Raw genomic sequence first — 19409 nt, 5'->3', positions numbered from 1 at the left:
TAGTAGAAAACTTACTGACACGACCACGTGCAAGCTTTGAGACCACGGACTCCTTCTTTCTTGGATTCTCCAGCAAGTACAAGCACTCCTGCTTGCGTATCTTTAAGCTCCTTAGTGCAGCAACTGAATGATCATCAAGCTCTCAAAGAAATCTCATTCTTGATAATCCTAAGCATGTGTGAAGGCAACCACCTCTAGATCTCACAAGAGATTCACACACACAGTAAATAAAGCAACCTCTAAAACGTGGCTAGGGTTTCTCTTTTATACCTAGGGCAAAACGTTAAACCCTACACATCATATGGGATTAGGGCTGAGTTGGAGATTCTGCAGAAAAAACAATCTGGTCGACTTTTGATCGATTGAGTCTAATTTTCGATTGATCGAGCCAGACCGAATTGCACAATGAATTCTACAACAGCTCGATTCCAACTTTACATAAAAGACCTATACTTTGAGCAAGTAAAAACAAGATTAACATCTGTTTTGATCATGGTTTGCCAACAATACAAATTAGAGTTCTAATACATTAGTTTCTAAGTACTTAGAACCTAACAATTGTCATTCTTTGGAGAATTTTAGTAAAAGTCATGTAAGTTAAGTAGTTAACTAAATAGTTGTTGGTGGCATAAAGAACCCAACATGTGAGATTTTTCCCCTTTATTCACCTTCTAAGCTTTTGAAGTTAGCTATATCATATTATTAAATATTTTGGTACAAATTGTTTTACATGGAACAAAACCATATCAATGTACATGTTTGAACCATGTTACCATTGGCACTTTAGTTAGGCTTAGTGAAAAGGTACACATGGGGCTCAAGAGCATGCTAGACCATGATTTTGAAACCCGAACCGTTTAATGAAACGTAAGAAGGAGAGGTTTGAAGTTTTTGAGGTTGAATTAAGGTCAAACCATGATGACATCATCATTAATTTAATATTTATTTAAAATATAAATAAATATATTAAATTAGTAAAAAAAAAAAAAAACTAAAATCATTCAAATAAATATAAAGATATATTTTTCAAATGTTTTCTTATATATAACTTTTATAAGGAAAAATAAGAAATATTAAATCTTAAGCAAACCTAAATAATTTTTTGTTAAGCTCAATATTTTATTCTTTTAATCTTTTTATGACAGCTTATGTCTAAATTATCTTAAGTCATGCTCAAGTCAATTTGACTATCCAATAAATTGTTTTATGCTAAAGCCCATTTGAATATTCAACCTCTTATGAAAATTTTAAAAATAAAAAATAAATACAAAAGCTAGAAGAGTGGCCGTACAACTACAAAGCATTAAAAAATTGATTAAACCCAATAAAATAAAATAAAAGGTGTGGTTGACAGCATGTATTTTCAGTGAACGACAGAAAGCAAGTTGTAAATCATCTTCAAATTACACCAGAAGACTCTAGAGTGCAAAGGAAAAAACGCAAGGGAGAGAAAAATGCAGAGAGAAAGAGAAAATGCAAAAACAGCAGTCGGCAAAATTGCAGAGAGAGAAGGGGCGAGCGGGACTGAGAAGAAGAAGAATAAGAAATGTTGGTGCGATCTCAAGGTCTGAGGTTGAAGCTTCAACAATGGCTGACCTTGTAAGTACCCGGTTAACCTTGCTAGACCCCAATAGCTTTCTTTAATTTGCTTATCTAGTCTTTCTTGTTAGATTTTTTTATTATTTATTTATTTTTAATCGCATGTTAGATTAGACATGTTAGGTCTGAGGTTGAAATCTTGAAACACACTTATTTAAGCACTCTCTAAACACTTAGACTAGACATGATTTGATCTCAGTTTGCCAACACAACACAACCATGATTCTAAATATTTAATCTAAATCTTTAGAACCTAACATTAACAATATAAAATTGTATTTCCACTAATATTCAATTTCAACTAAATCCAGTAAGTTTACAACTTTTAAACTATTGCTACATTATTTTTTGGATAGATACAAATGCTTAATTGTTGATATCAATTTTTTTTTCCTCTTCATCATTATATGAATTATCTACAATTTTTATTTTGTCAATACATGTTTTTCTGTCATCAATTTAATTTAAGTGTTAATTTATCTACTTTTAAAATTCTCAATCCATGCACCTGAAAAAGTTTAAGTTTTACAAATTTCAATTTTTTTCCATGAGTTAAGAGTTTTAGTTTAGTATTTATTTTACTTTTTAATGACACTCTTATGAAGAGTTTGTTTGTCAATTTGGTTATAAAGCATGTGAAGGTCTCATATATAATTATCTCAAGCAACTTTACTCCACACATACGGTTAACACATATTCTTTCTTTGTTTACATTATGCATTAGGAAAGTCAAATGCCATGTTTTATCTCCTCAAAATGCCCATTCCTTTTCAATTTTTTTCCTTTCAAACTTAAAGTGTTTTGTTAATAGGTTATACTATAAAATGCATAAAGATTGTTAATTGTCGTTAATTATTAATATAGTGACAATAGATAGTTAAGTAGATCAAAATCTTTTACCAATAATCTACTATGAATAACAATCTATTTTCTAAACTATAAGAAATTAAGAATTCTACTTCATCTAAAGTTATATTAGCAAAAGTTTCAAGTATATATTTTAAAATAAATTTAATATTTATTTTGATTGTGTGGGGGTAAAAGCCCAACATTGTGTGTTGGGCCTGGGGCCTCATTTTTTGGGTTAAGTTATATATGTCTGAAGAGAAGAGCATAATTGGGAAGGATTCCACATGAGAAATATACCTGGAAATGATTGTGGAGTATAGTCCGAAGAGATCATCAGCCGGCCGAAGAGCCTGTTCTCCTTGGATACAGAGCGTCTCGATCAAGCAAGTACTTGAAAGGTTCAAGTGATCTTTCTAGCAACTCTAGTGATAAGGATAAGCTCTGGGCATGTCTGGAGATGATAAGAACAGAAAAATATCTAAAGGAAAAAAGCTGCTACCACCGTGTTTAATGCACTGAAGCAACTTTTCTGACCGCATTTATGTGGAGAAGACCCGCAACTTCAACTATCAACACTCCTGAAGAACTAAAAAAGATATCTGATGTGACATATACTCAAGTGATTGATTGGATGAAGAACAAGTGTACGATGAAGATGGTTCAGAAAGAAGCTATATAAACGAGAGAGGTCTCTAAAGAAAGAGGATCGGAAAAAAGAGAATAAGAGGTGGAGAAAGATTTTACTGTAGCTCTAAGAACTGTAATCACTGTTCAATCAATAATATATCTCTTCGGACGTCAATTCATTTCATTTTTATGTGTATTCTTATGCTAGTTCATACATGGATATTATAGTTGACCGTTGCTAAATTCACAATCAATCTAGCTCTTTCACCCACTCTCTACAAATTCATTATTTTGGGCTTGGGCTACAAATCCTAACCTTATAGATTGTATATCATTATTTTATATTTTAATATGTAAAATTTATATATTACACACTGTGCTCGTAAAAAGTGACTCAAATTCATGTATTAATTATATGTCATAACATTAATATGTTTTATAATGTGACTAACTAATTATTAATATAGTTTTGAATCTTTTAATTTATTTACATATATCTTTTTAAGTAAACTGTGCAACGCACAGACCTTCAACTAGTAAAAGATAATAAAAGAAAGTTGATTAATTATATTGTTCCTCCTATGTAACAAAGCATAATATAATCACAAATAAAATAATGTGATTTTTTATTGAATATTATGACATAATTAGCATTGATCTATGTTCACTCTGTCACTATCTTATCACCTTTTTATTTATTTATTTATTTATTTATTTATTTTTTAATGTTAAGAGGCCATGGATGTACTAGTGAACCCTGGGAATAGACCAACTTTTTAAGAGGAAATGAAAGATATTTTGCATTGAAGGCTCATGATAATTAAAATTAACGAAAATTATGTTGTGTTTTTTGTTGCATCATATTCTAATATTAAAAAAATTGTTGAAATATAAATAAACGAAATGTATAAAGAAATATAAACGGGGACGCATAAAGAAATCTAATTAATGAATGAGAAAATAAAATTTTAGTATGAGCATGTTTAGGAAATGTAATGTTAATATAAAAGTCTAGACATAGATAAAAAAAGATTAAAAAAGAAGAAGAAGAAAAGAGGTTAGATAAAAGAGAAAAAAATCGTATAAATCTATGTTGGCAAGCAAACATAAATTCCTTCTTTAGCTTTACCAATTTTTTACTAAGGCTAACTTGAAAACTTCCCTAGGTGTGTTTTGAAGTCAAAACTTAGAATCTTCTTGATGTAAGTATTGATAATTATTTATGTAAATTTGTTCTTTTGTATGTGATTTTTCTATTACTACTCTTAAATTCTAGGTTGTTTTGCTGTCTTAAAATTTTTTATATAGATGTTAAATGTAGTAAAAATAAAAAAGGTAGGGAAGTTGGATAATTTAGTCCTATTTAGTTGTTCATTTGCACTTAATAAGTTTTATATGTTTTTGAGATATTATTGTTAAATGGGTTTGGTTTATGTTACCTATAATATGTTAACTACAATATATATATATATATATATATATATATATATGTATATATAATGAATTTTTTTTTTTTTACTAATTACAAAAAAAGAGCAAGATTTAGATTAAGTATTTAAGTATTGTTTCTTAGGTTACTCTCTTAAAATTTTTTCATACACTTTTTTTTTTTTTTTCTCTTGGAATGGAAATTTATTTTTTAGTTAAGTAAGATGGAAAATTTAAAGAATAACATCTAAGGTATTTTGTCTCAAAAAAATATTTTTTATGTTGTGTGACTGGGGCTTGTGAGTTGTGAGTAAGTTTATAAAAACAACATTTTTTTTTTTCTATTATTAAAAAAAAATTTATCTTCCCATTTTTTTTAACAAAGCCAGTGAGTCATCTCTTTCACTTTTCTCCCAACCAAAATCAACGCAAGAAAACTAAAAATTCCTTTTATTGAAGTGTCGTAATTGGACCTAGTAAGTAGTAACAGTAAAAGTCCACTTGTTTGTTGGGTAATTGTCAAATGTTTCAGCTTTCCTTAAATAATTTATTTTCTCTGTTTTCCTCTTCAACCGACTGTCCCTCTCTCTCTTCAATTCATCTCATCGACCTGGATCCATCCGCATTCTCAAGGTCCTCACTTTTCTCTTATTCAATACTCTCTGTGAATTCTCTGTTTCTTTTTTTTTTTTCCTTAAATATTAAATTTATATTTGGTTTGTGTTCAATTTGGGTTTGAGTGATGGGAAAACAGTGGAAAAGGGGGAGAAAAGTAAAATTTGTGTTTTCCTGTTTTATGTCTGAGTTTTTCCTCTTGTAGCAGTAGCTTGTTTCTTGATTTCTGTGTGGAAATCATAATTTTTAGACAACAGTTTTTTGTTTCTATTTTTAAAGACTCAATAAAATTCCAAACTTTCAGTTCTGTTTCTATATAAAAATTATAATTGATAAAGAGGCATAATTGTTAGTTTGAATTGGTATAATTGATGTCAAAAAGAGGCTTTCTATGAATGATCTATTCTCCCAGCTCTCATTTTCAGTGCTTTATTCCTAGAAGATGCCCTGTTTCTCCAAAAGAATAAAAATTTTCTTTGGTCTTTTTTCTTTCTTTTTATTTATTTATAAATAAATAAATTTGATAACTTCCAGTCTCACTTTTGAGTGAAAAAGAAAGAATTTTTGACAGTTGATTGAAGAATAATCAGTCTGGGGTAGTAAGGGAAAAAGTAAAGGTTGGAGGGCCAAGTTGTTTCAAGCAGCTTTTGAAGTAAGTTATTACTTTACCGACATATTTCCAATGGGTTCAATGAGTACTCATGAAGCCTCATTGTTGTCATCATCATTCTAGTGCTGTTTTTGTTCTGTGTCATTGTACTAAAAAAAAAAAATGTTTATTTATATGAATCATTGTCATTCTCTCAGAGAATTTATATTTTTAAATAATACAAAGAATATATTTTAGGAATTGAGTTTGTCCGGCTGAACCCATGAGTTCCTAGCTTAAAAGTTCCTTGCTGTTGATGCAACTCTCCTTTGAAGAGCTTTCATGTTGATGGGCTGTCACCTAATACTTTTCCTATGGTAAGAAAATATCAGCCTCCTCAGGTCCTTGTCCTTGATGATACAAGCCACATTTCTTTGCCATCTAGAATGGAGCATCCTAATAATATGACATCATATGGGTGAAATGTATTTTTTAAAATGAAACCAACAGGTTACAGACCCAATGGAACCTCCTTCCACATAATTACAATATTGAAGATGAGGTCTTTCAATTGTTAGACAAATTATAAAAATAAGCCTTTACATGTTCATTGCATAATCTATCTCTATCACTCTGATAATGAAGTTACTCATACTTGATGGATTTGAATTTTTAGTTCTAATCCATTACTCCATTGTTGGAGGCTGTATCATTTAATTTTGGTATAATATGTGAGTATTATGATTTGGGTCCATTAGTCTGTTACTAGTCACCTCTTCTAGACCCCACGAAAGTGGGAGCTTTGTGGACTGGGATCTTCTTTTTTTTTTTTTTTTTTTTTTAATTATTATTATTATTATTTTTATTTAAGTCTGTTACTAGTCAGCACCAATTCTAAAAATTCAAAAGTAGGCATGACCATATGCTTATGCCATCCTCAATTTCATAGAGCAAGAAGTTTTCGAAATGGATTTGATTTTGCCAATAGTCGTGGGTTCAAGGTCCTCTAAACGAACCATTACATTTTAAATGCTTTCTTTTTGAAATTGTTGCTGATAGATTGTCTCAAATTTCATAATCTTGTAAAAATGTTGGGAATTTTAAGTAGATTTCAGATATTACATCTAGTTTGCTATGAATGATCTCATCTCCATTATGGTTGGAATTGGTGGACGACATATCTTAATCTAAAGAGTGCATGGAAAGGAGGATAATGTTACCTTCTAGGTTGATCAATCAGTGGATTTAGCACTTTGGAATGAATTAGGGAGGTCTCTAATTGGGCGGCAACAACAATTTATTTTGTTAGACTTATTTGTTATTATGTTGTTAATAAAGCTCTTTTGTTTTGTCTTCTTACTTGGGCATGCTATTTTGTAGCTTTGACTATGAGTGAAATGTGTCTTTGCTATTGATTGTTGGACTGCAATGGTGATTGAAAAACTGAATGAGTAGAATCGAGCTAAGTTACTATGTGAAATCCTACTAACAAGGTTTCATTTTGTCACTTAGAGATGGACGCAACCTATGTCATGTTGGAATACTTTCTAGCTTGCAAAAGTATACCACTGTTTTTTCCCATAGATTAATGCAACTAAAAATTGAATTGGATTATGTTTCGTGTCTTTGGAAGTGGGTTTAATCGTTTTCTTTATCAATGTTTATTGGTTTTTTATAATAATTGATAACAAGACCCTATGATTAAATAGTTTTCTGACCAATACAGGATGACATATCATCTTATACTAAAAACTACAATCTTGAATCAATGCCCATTTCCTTAAAATTTCCATAAGATGTAAGCAAATACACCATAAACATGTCAAAAATATTCAAACTGCCCTTATGGTATCCCTTCTGTTTTTATCTTTTAGCCGCCTTTTTTGCTATTTCATGACAAAAAGTGTTCACAGCGTAAGAAATGATCCCATATCAATCTCAAGTGGTCTTTAAGCATCTCAGAAACCAAACTAACCTCCACCTCCTGTTCCTGAAAATTGAAAGAGGAGTTCATAACACATAATAAAGAAATAAAGGAAAGAGAAAAAGATACTCATCACAATTTGTATCTATATGCTGTAGTAAGCAACAAAAGACCAGATGCATAAGCTTTATTGAAGTCGGACTCCTAGTTTGACTAGTAAACTAAAAATCTAATAAAATAATAACTGATAAAACACTAACTTGGAATCAAAGAAAATAAAACCTAAAATACTTAGCATCTCCTATAAAATGCTGGTAAACTTAACTAAATCACAAAAACATTAAATGTATGAATTTATGGATTTGATAGCAAATGACATCTGAGTCATATGAAATAGAACACATAATCTAACGATGTGATGGCAATATTTAATTTGAAGTAAAGTTATGGAATGGTCCTTATAGAAAAGAATGTAACAAATCTAGTTAGACATTTGTTCCTCTATTAGATTACATGGACTAAGCTCCTTATTCACTTATAATAAGCATCCAGTTACATACGTTACTTACCTGTAATAATGAGACAATGTTTTTCAGCTTCATATTTATCTCTCTTGTAGCTTCCCCAGTTGAAGTTCTAAAATCATATCGATCAGCATGTCTCACTTTCAGCCTCAATGACGAACTTTTATAATCTTTAGCTATTGTGTGCCAAACCCCCACCACACAATATCTACCTCCAGAAGATGTCCTCCCCAGAGGCCATGTCAACCCACCCTTCACATCTGGATCTAGAACTGCAGAATTAATAAGACTTCTGATGCTTTGCATCTCATCATCCTGGAGAGCATATAGATTAGTTTGGTCAGAAATTTAAGTCTTAAGACTCTCACAAGAAAGAAATACCATGCTAAAACTATCCCATATGGTAAAGATTAGTCCAATCCCACCCCTGTTTTAATTCTTTCTTTTTCTACTTTTTTCTTCTATTTTTCTTTTTTAGTCCAATTGCTTCATACAAGAGAAGATGATAATGTTAAGATCCTTGTAGCTTAGTGCCATTGACTGCTCTCCTTTTTAAGGAGAACTAAGGTTCAATTCCCCCCTCTCCCACATCTAGTAACAATTTATCATTTATATATATGATGATGATGATGATGATGATTAATCCTTCCTACTAAAATATGTAGAGGGAAGAAATTAAAATATTGAATCTTAAATTTTCTGTCAATAAGGACCATAAAACTTTAACCTAAACTTAACTTCAGCATGATAAAAATATGCTTTTTATTTCTTTTCACATATATACATAGGAATTTGAATGCACACACACATGTACTACGGCTGTACAGACAAGAAACTTACAGTGAGAGCTGTTAAGATCCTCTTGGTGGATAGCATCAGCCTTAGGTCTAAGTTTTTATCAAGGCACGATATGTCTATGACCATATGACGCACTTTGTGTAGTTCAATCTACAAGAACAGTGAGACATTTGAACATAAGTCTCAAATCACACATAAAACAAGAGATACTAAACCTCATCATCTTTTTTACTCTATACTTTTAACGTTAAATTGAAGTATTTGTCACGTAAAATTAATAAAACAGGAAGAAAACAAATCATCAGCACCCCACGTAACAAGTTCAGACCTAAGCATGATTTGAATGCAATGTGCATCAATATTAAGCAAAAAACTTGCCTTATAAAGTTGAAGCCTTTTATCTTCTTTTATCACACTGCATTTGCAAGAAATAGTTGAATCTGGTAGTGTGGCATCAGACAACTATAAAAAATGAGAAAGTAAATTGGGGAAGTCAGAGACCAACTAAATCAAAAGGCATAATTGTGAATATATATAAGCAGAGGTATTCAGCAAAAGAAATACCTTTACATGATATAAATCTTTCTCCTCTTCAAAATCAACTTTAATCTTTTGGGTGACTTCCCCCTTAATGTTTGCCATGTATGAATTAGGAATATTTGTGTAAAATGATCTTCTCAATTGACTCAATGTAGTTTCTGTAGCCAAACCTACTCTCGTAGTTTCTTCGCTGATTGAAGTGCTCCTACATGAGAAAGTTGTAGCTACTTAACTCTTCCAAGTATATTAACAGGTTCTCTTATTACAAATTTGATATGTGAAATCTTCAAAGTTACAAAACATCAATATCAATATATTCATTACTTCAAAAAATTTAGTACATTTTATTAAATGGGATATGAAATGATCAGGATATTGTTGCCAAAACAAATGAATTGTTTCATCAGTCAATCTAGCAACCAATAGACAGAGAACCAGATAGAATGAGTAGAGATAATTATAATTGATAAATAATGGTGAAGGGTACATATCTGCATAAGCAAGTTTGCTGCACAATTGCATTAGAAACAAATTGCCGGTGTTTTATTGACAACTTCCCTGTGTGACCTTGTGCTTTTGCAGTAATAACTTTATACGACAAGATTCAGTAATGTTGAGACAAATATCTAGTACTAAATGACACTAGAGAGACCTTTCTTTTCTTTTCTTTTTTGAAAGTTACACAAGCATCCAGTATGTCTTAAATTCATGACCTCACTCTCTACCTAGAACTTGTAAGGGAAGGAGGTGCTAATTGAGCTAGAGCTCAGTAGCAACCTCAACTATAGACTTCGGGGGGGTTTGGATTCCGCGTTTGCGTTTCAGCAAACGCGTTTTCCTCCCCTTTTTTTTTTTTTTTTTTTTTTGAACAACAAATTTCTGCAAAAAAACTGCCAAATATCAATATACTCAACCTGCCAACTTAAAAAATCTACATACAGTTTCTAAAAAAAAAAAAAATCTACATACATATATATACATACAACCTGCCAAATATCAATGTATTCAACCTGCCAATTTTTAAAATCCACATACATATATATACATACAACCTGTCAAAACTTTTAAGCCATCCTCATAACTTTTAAGCCGATCAAGTTCACATAACCAGCTGTGGATGCTCTTAATCATCTACTGTTACAAGAGTCCATCCTAGGCAAACTTCCTCCTCACCTACTAAACGGGCTTTCAAGAGGAGAAACACCTCATATTCCCATCATTCAAATGGCTATCTGCAGATAGAACCTGAACCCAATCCAAGATCTTTATCCAACCAATATAAAATTTTAACCATAAAATTCAACTCAGACATAGAGTCAAGCATGTGGAGTTCACTTTAAAAGAACAGATAAATAACACCAAGAAAAGAAATGACCTCAGCTAATGGCACAACAATGATGGAGATCATAGTATCAATTCTTGGGGGTGAGGTCATTCCAAAACTATTACCAATTTTACCATAAGAAAAACTATAAATTGATACGGTAATAAATGCAATTGGAGTTACATCAATAATATAATAAAGAAATTTTTTAATTTTATTTTCAATATTTAAAAGTTGCAAGCACCATTTTGTAATACTTAAATGGTAAAGTCAAATTTCTGGAACAGTGGGTTTCAAAATCTTAGGAGATTTGTTTTGTCTCCTCCAATGCCTATATGGTTGTATAAATTAACTACAATTTAAATAGCATCATGCATGCTTAGTTGCTTACATGGATCAACTTCCTTTTCTTGCGCATGTTCTAACTTAATTATCACATAACAAACAAACAAACTTTATTGATGGTTTGTGGTATAAAATTATAGGGCATTAAAAAATGGTTTTAACTAGGATAATTGTAGAAACACTAAATAGTGAATTCTTAAACCATTTTATTGCTCCACTTTATGTGGTATGAGAACCTTATAGACCTTATCATTAATTATTGACTTTACAATTACTTAAATTTACATACATGATTCGGGGAACATACAACCTAACATTAAAAATTGGGCAATCTTTTTGAGGTATATACCTTATCATTAAAGAGCACCCGATATGTGTGGCACTCATAATATATAGAGTCACGCAGTCCGCTTGAAAATTTGAAAGAAGGGCGAGGATTGGATAAGGTCTTAAAGTGGTTCTCTTTTTTTGTTTTTTTTTTTTTTTGCACCACAAACTCTAGTTTGTGGTTCTCATCTCATGCATTTTAATATTCACAGAATAAAGCAAGAGGCAGAACTTAGTAATCCACAGCTGCAAACCACAACTATAGTTCATAGTATCACTAATCAAACATGCATGTTGGAGAAAACCCAATGTCAAAAACATTCTTAAACCCCAAAAGGTATATACCCTTTTTGTCAAATGTTGAATGCAGATTTTTCTAACCACATAAATTTTATCGGTTCCATTAATGCAAACATTCATTATCAGCAGCTATTTAAAAAAAAACACAGATTAAAAACGTACCAGGCTTTAGAGGCCAAGATTTGAAGCAAAGCAAAGTGAGAGAGAGAGAGAGAGAGTGAATGAGAACCAAATGCAAAGCAAAGCAACCAAGCTGAATCCCACCTCTGCAAACATCAACAGCAATTATTTGATCAAAACCAAAACACAAACACAAATTTTCTTGCAGAAAGAGAAAAGAAACATTATCGGAGAAAAGAAACATAAACTCAAATAAATTGATCAAAACCTATCTAGTAAATTGCTTTGATTTTGATTTACATTTGATTTGAGAGACCGACGGAGCTGAAGAGATTTTGCAAACAAAGTCTTAATCCAAACCCACAAACCCTTGAGATGACTGAATCGGTAAAGGGATGAGTGAAAAGTGAAATGGGTATGTAGATTGTTGGATTTATGAGTGCCTGTGAATCGGTAAAGGGATCGGAGCACTGATGCTCGTCGGAATCATTATCGGAGAGAGACGGTCATCAGAGAGAGAGACAGAGGGGCATCGGAGAGAGTTTGGGTCTGAAGAGAGCACAGACCAGAGGAGAAAGAGAGAACGAAGACAGAGAAAAGAGGAGCAATAATGAGAGAGGAGAGAGAAATTTCCGGGTTAAAAATCAACTCACGCATTAAAAAACTATTATTTTTTTATCTCATTCAGCTACGAGTCAAAATCTTCTGTCCCACTTTTCCTGCTCCACTCTATACTCCACCAATAAATACTTGTCACGTGTTCACCTAATTAATTATTAATACTATAGTTATTAATTAATAGTAGTATTTAATTAATTAGGTGAACACGTGGCAAGTATTTATTGGTGGAGTATAGAGTGGAGCAAGAAAAGTGAGACAGAAGATTTAGACTCCCACCACTCCTACACCAACCCACCATAGGTCCATAACCTCCTCATCAGGCTCTGCCCACAAGATGATAGTTTCAAAGAGTTCTACGCATTGCATAACGAAGAATATGATGATTCTACCCAACACGCCAAGTTTGATTTCCCTGAGACCCATGATGGACATTCCCTTGTAATAGGTACTTGTAATGGCCTGGTCTGCCATTACAAGAGGATGAGGATCCTGACCTTACTCAATAGTCCTCATCCTCTTGTCGAGGTTTACTCACTTGCCAAAAATGAATGGATAATGTTGAGAAAGCCTTGTCCCATGTGCTGCACTTTACGTGATCTTGAGCCACTGGCTTTTGTCAATGGGGCTGTCCATTGGGTTGTTTTCCGGCGCACTAATAGTAATGATCATATAGAAAAATCACCTACTTTTATTTTGGTGTTTGATTTGGAGGAAGAGGTGTTCCGCTAAATACTGCAGCCAGAACTTCCATTTTATAACCATCAAATTGCAACTGGGCTGCTCCTGCGTGCTTCTGTCTCAGTTTTGGTATATGGGATTTCCATAGCCTTGTTTCATTATGTTTACCAAAGACGCCATTTCCGTATTTGGGTCTTATGAAAGAGTATGGTGTTTAGTTGTCATCAGGGGCGGAGGCATGTATAAGGGTGGGGGGGCCATGGCCCCCCCAAAATTCTAAATTTTTTTTAAAATATATATAAAATTATTTTAATGTTTTCAAAATTTTTTTTTTTTTTTTTTAACGGTGTCAAATTCTAGTAATTTTATTTACACAGTCACACCACAATTTTGGTTTGGGTGTCCTACTTTGCCACTCTTTCCATAACAGATTTGAAAAGTCAATCTTGCTTTACCAAGTCCCACTCGTTCTTCACTGTTGTTTGATTAATAGTTTATGATGTTTCTGGTTACATCCGTTGATTAATAGTACCCATATTTTCGTTTTTCCACCTATCAAATCCATGGTTATCTGTACCTCCGTTTCAAAAACACGGAAATCCTTAATCCTAAACCCAACTTTCATTTCCATCCATCACCACTCCTACACCAACCCACCATAACCTCCTCCTCCTCCTCAGGCTCTGCCCACAAGATGATAGTTTCAAAGAATTCTACTTATTGCATAACGAAGAAGATTATGATTCTACCCAACACACCAAGTTTGATTTCCCTGAGCCCCATGATTTACAAGTCCTCATCCTCTTGTCGAGGGTTACTCACTTGCCAAAAATGAATGGATAATGTTGAGAAAGCCTTGTCCCATGCGCTGCACTTTACGTGATCTTGAGCCGCCGGCTTTTGTCAATGGGGTTGTCCATTGGGATGTTTTCCAGAGCACTAATAGTCATGATCATTATATAGAAAAAAACACCTACTTTTATTTCAGTGTTTGATTTTGAGGAAGAGGTGTTCTGCGAAATACTGCCACCGGAACTTCCATTTTATAACCGTCAAATTGCAATTGGGCTGCGCCTGCATGCTTTTGTCTCAGTTTCATTATGTTTACCAAAGAGGCCATTTCCATATTTGGGTGATGAAGAGTATGGTGTTGAGTTGTCATGGACAAATGTTATCAGTTTCAGTAAGACTAATGCAATAGAAACAATACCAAGGCCAATAGGTTTTAGGAGAAATCATGAGATTGTGTTTGAAATGAATGGTAGGGAAATGGATGGTGGCCACCTTGCGTTGCAGAATCTTGAGACCCAAGAGATAAAGGACCTTGGGATTGTTGGATATAAGTATACTGTTGCTGATTCTTATGTTGAGAGTCTAGTTTTACTTGACAAAACAGCCAATGGTGCAGTTGCATACTGAGAAAGATAGGTAAGATGCATTTCATGCATATATATTTATTTATTTTGACGGTTTTTGTCAATTTCTAGTTGCACTTTGGCTTTTTCATTGCGGTAAACTAACAAGTTTTGTAGCTAGTGGAAAATTACTTATTTTCAATTGATGTCTACAACCAAAGAGGACTCTTTACAGTTTACAGTTCTACATATCTGCCTACATGCTGATGACTTCATTTGTTTGCACACTTGATTAATGTCATATTTTTCTGTGGAAAATAATTAACAATGCTTTTCCTGTGAAGTCAGAACTAATTAAAAGAAATGTTTTTGTATCTGATTCATGTTTGATGTGTGGTGAATATGAGCAAATTGTGGATCATTTGTTTCTCTCTTGTCCAATTGCAAGAGCAATTTGGTTTGCTTTAGTGTTTGGTATTAGAATGGATTCTTATCTACCCCAATCAGAGAGAGTGTGATTAGAATGATGGTTGTATGTTCTCTCTGAAAATAAATCTCATAATGCAGTTATTGTGGCTATGGTAGTGGGTATTTTATGATTTATATGGTTTTTAGGATTTAGCAGTTATCAGTGAAAGAGATTTTAGCAATTTGGGTCACTGTGTAGGGTGGCAAGTAGTTTTGTTATCTGGCAGGTGTCTATATTTTGAAAGGAAAAAGTTTGGTGGATGTGCTTTTGGGTGCAGGGTTAGGTCCTGGAATACGCAGATTATGGATTGCTACAGTAGATCTGTGTCATCTAAAAGGGAAGCAACTTTCATTTCACCTAGAGAAGCGGAGATGGCAGTCAAGAGAAAGGGGTTCATAGTGTCATTATGGATGGAGAATAAAAATTTCTTGCAAAAGATCCTCAAAGATGATTGCATATATTGGAGACTGGAACCTGTTTTTGAAGATAAAAGGATATTAAGGAAGGATTTTGGTAATGTACTTAAATATGTAGATAGAGAATATTGGAATGGATGGCTAAATTAGCTTTAAATGGTAAAACCCTTTTTTTTTTAAAATTTCTTTCTTTGAATGAAAAGTTGGTATTTTATTGAAAGCATGTACCATTAATTTTGGAAACATGGAGGAGTATCCTCCAGCCAAATCCTACTAGTGTGGCATTTGTTTGCCTCTAAAGCTAACAAATGACCACAGCCCTATTGGAACACTTAAGTGACCATTCAATTGAACACTCAGTTTGTCCACCAGATGGCCAACACAATATAAACTGGGATCCATTGATTGAAGCTGTCCTTGTCTGCACCCATAAATGATAGCATCAGTAATGAAATTTCTAAGTTTGCTTGGAACCATAAGCTTCCATACCTTACTCCAAGTGTTAGGCTGTGTGATTGAGTGTGAGTTCTTGCCTATCACATCTCGCCATTGGACATCCATAAGCATCTAATATGCAGAACGCCTTATAGTAAAGAGTAGAATCACACGAAGACTATTGGGGTTGAGAAGCTTCACTGGTTTAGACAAGCAAGCCGCTGCAAGCTGGTGAGGCAGAGGTAGATACAGAAAGTTTGTATGATCATATGGGACTCTTTCAGACTTGTGTGGACGTGACTACAAGTCTACGACAACGATCGGTCTGATTTGTGTCGTTACTTTTCATTGGCAGAGATTAGACAATTTTGACATAACCACGATTTCAGTTTAAGGGGTTAGATTAAATAGCTTGCCATTATAGTCAGCCTCATACTTTGGAAACATGTGCTCATTGCTAAAAAGAAATGGAAGACCAAACCTTTTATTCCAATACCATTTGGAATAGAATCAAAACACTCACAATTGATATGTTGTATTCTCTGCCCCATATATGAATCAAGTAGAAAACCATGTGTAAACTCCTTGGGTGGGCCTTGGGAGCGCTATTAGGCCGTAATCTATTCTTATATGATTTTTGAAAATCCAACAAATAATTACCAAGACAATAGAAAATATAAAATAAACATAAAAATACAAAGATTTACATAGAATACATTTTCTCTATAAAAGGGGAAACCACAAGACTTGACATAGATAAACAAGATTAAAAAGGAAAAGTGGATATATAAAAGAGAAAGAAAAGTATATAAATCTAAGTTGGTAAGAAGTATAAATTCTTTGCTCACTTTTTTCTCTTGCTCGTTTTTTTGTTTTGTTTTCTTTTGTGTTGGAGAAGATATATATTCCACATAAACTTAGCTTTAATAAATTTGAACTGAGGCTGACTTGGAAACTTCCCTAGATGTGTTTTGAAAGCAAAACTTGGATCATTTTTGCTATAAATATTGATAGTTGCTTCTTTAAATTTGTTTATATGCGTGTGTTTTTTTTTATTACTAATCTTAAATGGTAGGTTGCTTTGCTGCTTAAGATTTTTCAAATAGAAGTTAGATGCAGTAAAATTTTAGGTATATTTAGGTGTTAAATTGCTTTTGATGCACTTTTTTTTGGTGTGGGATTTTAGTGGTTTTTTTTTTTTTTTTTTTTTATTTTAAAAAATAATTTCATATGTACAATGGGGGAAAGGGGATATGGACCCAAGTTTATTTGTTTGGAAACACCAAGGGTCATGAGGTATCAGTTGTGAAACAAATTCTTTTAGTGATTTTGTTTTTTACTCGGTGTAAAGATGAGATTTGGTTGTTTTAGTGATGTGTTAGAAGAATGGCTACTATGTATTGGTTTTATAAAATAAAAAAAAAATATACATATATATGATCAAAAGGAGAGCATCAAATCTAGAATATGGTTTTTGTTAGAGTCAAAATCTACAGTATGCTTTCTTCGAATAGCCAAGCACAAGTGGACAAATCCTGCAAAAGAAAACAGCAAAGAGGCTATGGCTTGAACATCGGTGGGTGTTGGCTAAGGGCCTTTTGATGCCTTTGTCAATATTTGAGAGACTGAGAAAGAGAGTAAAGTATATTGTGATAAAGCATACCTTTCCATATGGAGTGGTCTTCCCTTTTATGTAGCCGTTAGCTTGTTAATTCGCATAAATAGTGTGCATTTATGAGTTTAGCATAACATCTAGCTCATTAAGTGCGGCAACAACTATTTGTCTATTACTCAAGGGAGTCGATTCCATACCGTACCGGCCGATACAGCCGATATATATCGTATCGGCAAGCAAACCGGTACATATAACCCCCCTATTTCGTACCGGAAAAAATACCGGTCATACGGCCAATTTCAGTTAATATCGACCAGTATAGAAAAAAGTTTTTTTATTTTTTATTTTTTATAAGTTTTGTAATTTTTGAATTTTTGTTAGGGCAAAATGGTAACTTATTTGCGTTAACTTATTAATATTATTTTTTTTTCTTAGTATGCAATGGTAACTTTTAAGCTTTCTATTTTTTATATTGTGTTTTTTCTTTTTTTCTTTAAATTGATACTAAAGTCTAAAACTATGAATAATTAGTTCTAAATTGAGGAAATTTTTTATGGTAAATTTTTATATTTATTATAATATATATATACACACACATACACACATATACATATATATATATATATATATTTATTTATTTATTTATATTTATAAATATAAAAAATAGCGGTAAACCCGAAATGGTACACCGATATTAACCGGTATCTGAAATATATCGTACTGCTGGCCAAACCGGTACAAACTCCAATACGGTATTAACTCCCTTGCTATTACTTAGAGTAAATGTAGATCTTGGCATTGAATGCCAATATCCAACTATTTGTGCTGGTAATAAGTGCTTCCTCTGGATGATGCCTTTTGGGCTTGGACTATTTATTTTGGAGTTATCAGTTTTCATCATAAGACAATAGGGTAAGGCTTGACTCCAACACATTGGAACTAAAACAATTTGAACACATGACAAAAATTAAACGAGTCCAAATCCTCTGTCTCATCAATTGTGCTCCACTTCATGCTCCACCAATAAAATTTGGACAACTAACATTTTTCATTAAATAAATTAAACATGTATTTGTATCATATCGATTCCAATGCACTTAGGTAAGCCGAGTCCAAGACAATAAACATGAAAAAGGAAAACAGTTTCACAGGTCGTTTTTTGATATGCGTAGGACATATTTTGTTTGGTATATACCAGATTTTTTTTTATTTATTTATTTTTTAATGTGTTTGTTATTTTTGCCGGTTTTAATATATTCATGAATATTACGAATTCAAACATTGTACTCACATGAAAACCTGACTTATTCTCTTATCCCATAGACTCACATGGATGGGAAATTTCAATTTTCTGACAGCGTAGAAAATGTGAACCACTATAGAAATCAAAAATTATTTTTTTAGGACATGGCAAATGGGATGAATGGATACAAGTGGGCCATGTGTACCAATATGAAAGAAATGGAGGCATGGCAGAAAGATAGTTTGGGCTTATAATTAAAGACTATTTTCAAGCTTTATCAAGTCCATTAATAAATTGATGATGTGCTTAATATCATGAGATGTAGACTTAGGTTTGCGTCCTTTTTTGTAGAAAGATATATCTTGATTAGTGTCTAAAAGTATCTTGTTGGGTCTATTTTAATGAAAATTTAAATGATATACGTATTGAACATAGAATGATAAAAAAAAAAAAAAGTGATGTTTAGGTTGTTACAAATTTTATACAAAAATATTACAAATTGATGTGTATCAATTTTTTTTAATAGACATGATAGAATTTCAACCTATGATGTTTTTTCAGTGATAATTATTTTTCAATAGAAACGATAGAATTTCCTAAGTCCTAACACCAAGCAAAGTGACATTGTACCATTTCATAGCTTGTAAAATGAATACTATTCACATATA

At 32.6% G+C, this 19409-nt stretch overlaps 1 protein-coding gene and 2 long non-coding RNA genes across 3 annotated transcripts; 2 read left to right on the top strand and 1 right to left on the bottom strand.

The window, feature by feature from the left end:
* Nucleotides 1-1369: 1369 nt before the first annotated feature.
* Nucleotides 1370-3259, top strand: LOC136067766 (uncharacterized). The gene is made up of 2 exons (XR_010629182.1): nt 1370-1599; nt 2644-3259. It is a non-coding gene; the product is annotated as an uncharacterized LOC136067766 (long non-coding RNA).
* Nucleotides 3260-5000: 1741 nt separating this feature from the next.
* LOC136067749 (uncharacterized) lies at nt 5001-6189 on the top strand. Its single transcript, XR_010629153.1, has 3 exons — nt 5001-5136; nt 5690-5770; nt 6043-6189. It is a non-coding gene; the product is annotated as an uncharacterized LOC136067749 (long non-coding RNA).
* A 1219-nt stretch (nt 6190-7408) lies between these two features.
* LOC112016876 (uncharacterized) lies at nt 7409-9136 on the bottom strand. The gene is made up of 3 exons (XM_024049340.2): nt 8996-9136; nt 8201-8470; nt 7409-7697 (listed from the first exon to the last, which is right to left on the bottom strand). Exons 1-3 carry the CDS (start codon nt 9077-9079, stop codon nt 7599-7601), a joined length of 453 nt encoding a protein of 150 aa, XP_023905108.2. The 5' UTR covers nt 9080-9136; the 3' UTR covers nt 7409-7598.
* Nucleotides 9137-19409: the final 10273 nt, after the last annotated feature.

This window comes from Quercus suber, unplaced genomic scaffold, assembly GCF_002906115.3.
Source record: "Quercus suber isolate HL8 unplaced genomic scaffold, Cork oak 2.0 scaffold_84, whole genome shotgun sequence".
Lineage (NCBI taxonomy): Eukaryota > Viridiplantae > Streptophyta > Magnoliopsida > Fagales > Fagaceae > Quercus > Quercus suber.
This window is presented reverse-complemented; position numbering and strand designations above follow the sequence as displayed.

Excerpts from the sequence above, each read along its gene's own strand:
- LOC112016876 (XM_024049340.2), bottom strand. The coding sequence starts at position 9,079 with ATGGTCATAGACATATCGTGCCTTGATAAAAACTTAGACCTAAGGCTG. Across the intron at positions 8,471-8,995 it reads GGATCTTAACAGCTCTCACT|GATGATGAGATGCAAAGCAT; the intron begins GTAAGTTTCTTG and ends TATGCTCTCCAG. Across the intron at positions 7,698-8,200 it reads ACATTGTCTCATTATTACAG|GAACAGGAGGTGGAGGTTAG; the intron begins GTAAGTAACGTA and ends TTCAATTTTCAG.